Source organism: Carassius auratus, chromosome 3, assembly GCF_003368295.1.
Source record: "Carassius auratus strain Wakin chromosome 3, ASM336829v1, whole genome shotgun sequence".
NCBI lineage: Eukaryota > Metazoa > Chordata > Actinopteri > Cypriniformes > Cyprinidae > Carassius > Carassius auratus.
In genome coordinates, this window is record NC_039245.1 from 10,992,866 (window position 1) to 11,001,459 (window position 8,594).

At 38.9% G+C, this 8,594-nt stretch overlaps 1 protein-coding gene across 1 annotated transcript; it reads right to left on the reverse strand.

Moving 5' to 3' along the window:
* Positions 1-4,039: 4,039 nt before the first annotated feature.
* LOC113047845 (interferon-induced very large GTPase 1-like) lies at positions 4,040-8,287 on the reverse strand. Its single transcript, XM_026209178.1, has one exon. The coding sequence runs from the start codon at positions 7,847-7,849 to the stop codon at positions 4,901-4,903; it is 2,949 nt and encodes a 982-aa protein (XP_026064963.1). The 5' UTR covers positions 7,850-8,287; the 3' UTR covers positions 4,040-4,900.
* Between the last annotated feature and the right edge of the window lie 307 nt (positions 8,288-8,594).

Here is an 8,594-nt window from a genome sequence, read left to right on the forward strand (position 1 = left end):
TATAATCTATACTGTCTTATTAACTCACTGTCATCCATTGTATGCAACACATTTCTTCTGCCTCTTCATCTTTCTGCCCTTTTCTCCTCTGCTAATGAAACTCTTAAGCCTCTTAAAAGTCCTCGTCTGTGCTCCTAACAATTTTGACCTTAAGACCTCTTTTAAGGGTTAAGATGCTTTCTGAATTACTTTTTTCTTTACTAGGATTTTTTCTTTAATTTTAAGAGTAAACGCCCACATTTCTAAGAATTTTCTTAGAATTTTGTCACTAGGAGCTACTTTTTGCATTAAGATTCTTTATGAATACGGGCCCTGGGATTTTATAGAAAAACATTAAGGTAAAATTCAATGTCTTCACTATCTTCCATAGCTGAGATTGATGAAAATGTAAGAGCAAATTCAAAATCACCAACTTGGCAAGGTAAGCTTAATACATTCCGAGACTTATATGAATTTAATGTAGTATCATTTTTATTCTCCTAATTTGTAGTAGTTTATATTATTATTATTAAATCAATTAATTATCTGGCTTGATCTGATTTAAATATTCAAAATCACCCTCCTTGAACGGTAAGTGTGATATTAACTAAATATGAGTGAATAAATGTACTAAGCAGGTTTAGCCGGTCTATTGTCTTTTAGTCCTTTATTTTTTAGAGTCTAAAGCAGACAATAGCCATTGCACATGAAATCACTCCAATCTGAGCAGTAAATACAAAACAAGATAAAGACCCAAACACATCAGATCAGCATACCAAGAATGCTCAGACTGGGTTTTGCAAAGTCACACGTGCTTTTCCAAAATGTTTTGGGTATAAGAACCTACCTGACACAATAACTCAAAACAGAATTCATCTTCTCTCTTAGTATATTGATATACTGATAAATTGATCAAGTGCTTTATACTAACTACTAACCAGCAAGTTATGCAGTTTGCAGTCCTTTAATGCTCTTTCACATCCAGTGTTTTACTTGAGATATTTATGTTTTTCCCGGTGGGTGCAGGGAAACCGTTCATGTGCTGGACCCAAAGTAGATTAATATCAAGAGTGCTTTTTAAAACAGCATGCAACATATCAATGCAGTGTGTGCATGTCGAAAGATTAAATCCGATCTGAAGCTTGTGACATATAAGTGCACACATCTACCCAAACACTTTATTTAGCGTTCATGTAAACAGATTTGTCAATCAGAATTAATTCATTCCGATGGAAGCAAAAAGTTTCCACAACTAGGCCTATTTAACTAGGATTCACCCAACAGAACTTTTCTCATCTCACCATGCTCTTCCCCGGTGTACATTGCTGCGGCCTCAAACCCGGAAGTAGGAAAGAATCGAAATTTGGGAAGCAGCAGAGATTGTCTTACTATTGGGAGATGAGAGAGTCTGTATGACTTACTATTGAAGAAAGCGTAACGGTCAGCTTAGATCACATGTGCCTTAATAACCAATCATATTACAGCCGACACTCATAACACTCATTACATATGACACTCATTCGCTGTTTACGGATACCATAGGAATAACTGAGAAGTGTTGTAAGCTGAATCCCAGCTGTCACACAAAGTCTGTTTATTATAGAGTGCAACGTGCCTGTGGCCATGTCCTCGAAGCAGAACATGACCCATCCACGAGGGTTAGTTCAGTGAGAGCATGACCCCACCACTGAACGCAGTGTCTCCCATGGGTGCTCAGGTCTAGGAGTACAATAAAACATATATTTGGGTGCAGAGATAATATTTGGCATGAAATCAGTCATCAGTAAGAAACAATGTGAACTACACAAGTCTGAATAATGAGGATTTCAGACAGAATTCTGGAGACAGACGTCTAGTGGTCAAAAGGTGGTAAAACTATCAATCATTAAATCATATAACCTCATGTTTTGGTAACCATCATTCTTCAAAAATTATTAATTTGTGTTTCACAGACATACAGGTTAGGAACTGCATGTGGGCCAGAAATTCATGACAGAATTTAAATTTTGGGGTGAGATGCCCGTAAGAATATTTATGTCATTCCAACCTTTATGACTCCCTCCAATGGAACACATTCACAAAAAATAAAAAAAATAAAATGTTTTATATATAGACAGATGTTATGATCCAGATGGGGATCGAACTCAGGTGTGTGGTGTGTATAACCTTGGCACTAACCACTGCTCCACTGAAGCAATCTAACCCAGATGCAGAGGAAATAACCAAGAGGCTCAGAGTCTGACTCCTAAAGTTCTTTACTCAAAACAAAAAAACTCTGTCCTTAAATGTCAGACAAGAGAGAAGTCCAAAGCAACACTCAACAGAAGACAGCTAAATTCTCTAACCAAAAATCCTCGGCAGCATCACACTCAAAAAGACTTTAGGACTGAACAAGAACAATAGTCAGTAAGGCATTTAAATAGGGTGTGCAATTAGCAAAGAATCAATACAGGTGTGCTACAAGTCTCTAATAAAGAGGTGATCTGGGGCTGAAAGTACGCCATCCAGTGGTGAAACCAGGGAAACTCAGGCAGAACATTACAGATAGATACAGGCTCTTTTTTTTAAGTGCCATATCTGTCACATGTGCTTAGCAACTAACAATTACTTGTTCTAGTCTACCATAAATGTAACAATCAAACAGGTTTGTAAACACATGAGGGTGAGTAAATGATGATGATGATTTTACATTTTTGGGTGAACTATCTCTTAATATCTCCTGCTACCAAGTTAATAATGTCAACATACTGTACTGTACTGTGCTGTGCAGTCGCCCGGATCCAGTACATATCCAGACCAGATGGTGGATCAGCACCTAGAAAGGACCTCTACTGCCCTGAAAGACAGCGGAGACCAGGACAACTAGAGCCCCAGATACAGATGCCCTGTAAAGACCTTGTCTCAGAGGAGCACCAGGACAAGACCACAGGAAACAGATGATTCTTCTGCACAATCTGACTTTGCTGCAGCCTGGAATTGAACTACTGGTTTCGTCTGGTCAGAGGAGAACTGGCCCCCCCAACTGAGTCTGGTTTCTCCCAATGTTTTTTTCTCCATTCTGTCACCGAAGGAGTTTCGTTTCCTTGCCGCTGTTGCCTCTGGCTTGCTTAGTTGGGGTCACTTCATCTACAGCGATATCATTGACTTGATTGCAAATGAATGCACAGACACTATTTAAACTGAACAGAGATGACATAACTGAATTCAATGATAAACTGCCTTTAACTATCATTTTGCATTATTGACACACTGTTTTCCTAATGAATGTTGTTCAGTTGCTTTGACGCAATGTATTTTGTTTAAAGTGCTATATAAATAAAGGTGACTTGGCTTGACTTGACTGTGCTTGATCTTTTTCCAGTTGAGGCAGAGGAATTGGGCATCATGTTACTGGGTGCTCGAGGGTCTGGAAAAAGTTCATCTGAATTATTGTTGTGCTGTTTTAATTTAGTACATTAATTGTGGACGTATAGGTAATAATTCTTTCTTGTCAATGAATAACCTGCTGTATATATAATGTAAACATGTAACTCACCACAGAAGTTTATTTAAACTGAAAATAGCACTATGTTCCCATGATACTGTTATGGACATTTTTTTAACCCTGCTATGGTTATTGGGGGTCAATATTACACTGTCCGTGATACGCGGCTCTCTCTCTCTCCGCACCGAACACAGCGCGAGTGACCAGTTTACTCTGTTCAGCTTCCCGCGTCTTGTGTTTGGATGCTTTAATGTTTAAATCGACAAGCGGTAAGGCATAAAAACATGTGAAAAAGATTTCGTGACGATGCCCGACAGTGGCCCGACAACTGTCCTGAGCATATTTTTAGGCTGGCCTCAGCCAGTCGGTTATATAAAATAACAAGGTGAAAGTTATCATAGCTTGCTTAGTATAGACCCAGCTCCCAACCCAACTTTGAGAATAGATTAACGGCGATATTTTTTTTTATCGCCCGATAAGAGTCTCGCGTTAACGCAGAACGTTAACGCCGATAACGGCCCACCACTAAAGAATATATATAGATAGATAGATTTACATCTCAGTTTTACATCTGCCAGGTTTTGACAAAGTCTGAAGCAAATCCGGTAAAAATGAGAGGATGATTAAAAATCTTTGTCTATGTCATTGGCTTCACACAATGAACAAACTGCTGAAGTTTGATCAAAATCTGCCAATGTATGCCAAAGTTATAGCACACTTCCTTTTTTTTCATTTTTAACCATGGCCCAAACCAATCAAGATATTAAAAATCCCTTAGCATTTTTGCATCTTGATTGTCTTGAGATAATTCTAACTGAGTTTGGAGAGAGACTTTCTGTTCAGCTTTGATGGCTGACAATTTTTTGACGAGTTTTGGAGCATACCCCTCAAAGTCCTTACAAAACCTTTGGTGTGTAATCAAAATGATAAGATAAACATGAAATTATACTTTCTTCACTTAAAATTGATTTTGTCCTGTAAATAATTTACTCTAAGAGACATTATTTGCAGTAATAAAAACTTCAAAAAAATGAAAGCATCTTTATTGCAATCACTGAAGTAAACAGCACAGTACACAGTAATTTCATTGGAATACTAATAATATGATGTTACAGGTAACAAATGTCAGTACGGACTACAACTAGGCAAACATAAAGTAGACTTTTTTTTATTTTTATTATGAACCCAATACACCCCAATTCCCCACCCCTCCACACACACATACACTAAAAAACTATGGAATGTTAAAGGAAACTAATGGTACATGTAATATATGTATAAAATAACTACAAATCTGCCATAATTCGAATGAAATCTTTTCATAAAAAGGCCTTTAGAAAGTGGTAAGAACAATAAAACTTATTGGCAGTAAACTCCAGGCTTTATAGGACACTGTGGTTTCACAGTTTATTTAAATATTCAAGCTAGCGATTAAACTTACAGATATTTCTCCAAGCTCTCTATAGCTTGCTCTTTTGTGTAGGTTCTCCATTCATTTGGAATCTTACCACAACCATTGAACGTTTTGTTATAATACTTTTCCAAATCAGCCTGGAATCGACACACAAACCACTTCCAGTATGGCAGCTCTGAGAGATCAGGCGTGATGGACCAGTTCTCAAACTCTGGACCTGCTGTTCTGTACTCCTTCCATAAAACTGTGTCCTCTTTTTGAATATCTGGATAAAAGTAACCATCACTTGCCACTGAAGATGTGCAGAATGACAAGCAGAGATTATTTGTTCCTTTGTAAATCATCCCTCTCATCCCACAGTTACGATGGAAGGGAGCAATATGATCCCCAAGATGGTCTTCCATTGTGTTGACACAGACAACTTTACAGAAGGGACACTGGACCCAGCAGCACTGGCAGAAATGTTTAATCAAAAACTCATCTGGTGGTTCCCTGAACATTACCATTTTAATATCAGAGGGCATTGTTAAGTCTCTGTTCAACTCTGCTATTATGGGAGGAAGTTCTCTTTTCACAACCTCCACTAGAAGTTCAAAATCAGTGATGTCCTGACAGCAGTTGCCAGTGAGATGATCTTTACTGTATTCAAGCTCGTCTTTCAGACAGTCTGAGAAGATCTCCAGCCACATATTGGCATCTCCTGTTTTGTTCATGACTTTAGCTGTTGCCGTTTCAGCAGCTGTGATGACACATTGTCCCTTGTGCTTGATTTTCTCTTTAATCATTGCAAGAGCTGAGGAGTTCTGCCCTGTTATATAAGATTTCACTTCAGCTTTGATGAAATCTTCAAAGTGGTCCCTTGGAAAATGTATGTACTTTATAAACTTTGCAAAGTCCTCCTCCTCTGCGAGTGCTTTCAGAATGTGTTTCTCCAGGTTTGACCTGTTTCCTTTGAAAGCTGGAATATTTGTCCGCATCTCTCCTGCTAGATCATTTGCAGTCTTGTTGTAGGCACTCTGGAGAATGGGGGTTTTCAGCTCACTACAAATCAAGGCTCCAAATACTGTCACAGATTTGGCACCTTTGCAGAATCCCTGGAACACGCTGTAGTATTCTGGTTTCTTTCTCTCTAAATAAATCAAGGGATCATTGGTGTTTCTGAACTCCTGATGGAGCTTGGCAAACCTCTCACCTGCCCACTGACAAGCACTGATTGTCAGGTCAACTGTGAACTCTTTCTTGAATTCATATTGTGCGTTTATGCACTTGTGGTTTCCGACATTCATTTTTACAAGCTTAGCAATTTCTTGAATGTAGCTTTTGTTGTATCCCATCTTTGCAACTGGTTTTGACGACACCTGATTCACAGTTTTATGAAAAATACTTTTCAACAGTTTTTGTATTGACTCTTGTTCTTCTGGTGGAAGGCCAAAGGTTTTGCTCATCCAGGATTTTCTGATGGGATTTACATATGTGGTAAAATCGGTGATTTGATATAGGAGTTCATATTTATTTAATCTGTCACGCACAAGTGCTTCTTCGTAAATTTCAGATATTATTGTTATTTTGTCACATTCTAAGTTAAGATCGTCAAAAGGTTTAGCATCCCCTGTCAACCGAGAGACCCACGTTTCCCACACAGAATCAAACTGTGCCTTTAACTCTTTCTCATCTAGACCTTTTTGTTTAAGTCTTAATGCAAGTTCTTTGCTTTTTTCAAGGAGTTTTCGCTCATGCAGAGTTTTCTCTCCAACCAGTTTAATGAGAGCTTCCCTTTGATAGATGATGTTCTCTAGTTTTACTTTTGCATCCCTCACAAGCTCCCAATGCAAGTGCTTGATTTTTTCTTGAAATTTCAATTCCCACTGAATCAACGTATCCCTTTCTTTGTGTTCTTCAAAGTAATGTCTCATGGATGTTTTTACCTCTTCATTGGTCTCTGCCATCTCCTTTTCCAAGTCTCGACTCTCAACTTTGTGAAGCTGCCTGTTGTTGATTCTGTTGTGCAATTTGTCTTCAATCTCCAGCATGGCACTTCTGAGACTCCAGGTCCATTTTGTGTACTCCTCTTCTAATTTTCTGTATGTTGCAATCTCCAAAGTATTCTTGAAGCTGAAAACAAAGTTTTCATTCAGAAGAGCATTCCAGAGGTCTCCAATACGATCTTTGAATTGAGACAGTGTCAAACCTTTATATTGTGAGGCACGGGAAAGAATAGTGCTCTTAAGCTCCTGCACATTTTCACTGTAACATGGATTGGGTGGTGCCATGGGTGGGCTGCCTTCCCAGAGCTGGGCAAAGTACCTCACATCAGTCTTTATATTAAATTCAATGACGTCACTAAAACATTCTGCGCCACAGACTTCTTCTTTAGCAGCTAGTTGAGTCATCTCATCTAGTTTTTCCTGCAAGTGTTTTTTCCCTACCATGTTCTTCTCGCCCGCTGTGATGTCTCCAACGTTCTGATGTACAAACATGCAGCTGGGGTTCAGTTGTACCTTCTTCATCCTCAGGAAGGCTTGAACAACAATCTGAAGGATGTCTTGCATCTCAGCTGGATTCTCACCAAAAATGTTAATCAAAGTCATGTTTCCAAGACCGACCACAAATGTTGCCATTTCATTATCATGATGTCTTGATGACCTGCAAGGCAACTCTAGAGCATGAAGACCCTCAGTGTCTACAACAATAATGTAGTCAAAGTTTAACTGTTTTTTTAGTTCCTCAGACACCTTGACCAGCTGCATGAAGGCTCCTTTGGTGCATCTACCAGCACTGACTGCAAACTGCAATCCAAACATGGCATTCAGCATGGTAGATTTTCCAGTGCTCTGGATTCCCAAAATTGACAACACAAATACTTTCGGGTCACCCAGCATTTTAATAAGTTCACCTAGAACCGCCTGAACCCAAATGAGAGGCACATGAGCTGCATCACCATCCATCAGCTCCAGTGGGTATCCGGAGATCATGAGCTCTGCAGCAAACTGTGGAAGTGGCCTGACATCTAGTTTACATCAAAATCCTTTATTCTTCTTGTTCGCCGAAATATTTGATTCATATATCTGGCCAATCTTTCTTAGTATGTGCTCCAAGCCAAATGTGGCTGCATTCAGCTTTTCTGATAGCTTTTCTAGATATCTGTATCTGTACTATTGTCAGTTGCTCAGATTTATCATGTTCCTTTTTCAAATCCAGCACTTTTGACCATTTTTCATAATATTCATGATGAAGCTTGCATAGATCTTTCGAAGTGTACTCATCTAGGAGAATCCCCAGCCATTTAAGGAAATACATCTTCTTATCCGCATTTATGGTATTTAGTTTTTCAATAAACATCTTCGAGAATTCACTGAGGCCAAATTCTTTCTGCTGCTCACGGATTTTGTGCATTTCTGTTTGTTTCTGGCTATTATCTCCTTGAGGTCGATGTAGTTCTTTGCTCTTTAGACACCAGTCATGCCATAGTTTTCCCTGACAAGGCAGAAATGTTTCTTTGATTTTAGACATTTCCTTTGTCTTCAGTAGTCTTATCATCTGCTCTGCTGCCTCTTTTCCTCTTCTGCAGTAGTCATCTTTCTCATCCACTATGATTCCTGAATCTTCACCCATACTCTCAAGCTTGAAAACTGACAGTGATTTCGAGAGGCACTCATTGATGATTCCTCTAAGTTCCTCTGATATTTCTGATCTACTTCTCTTATTCAAGCCAATTGT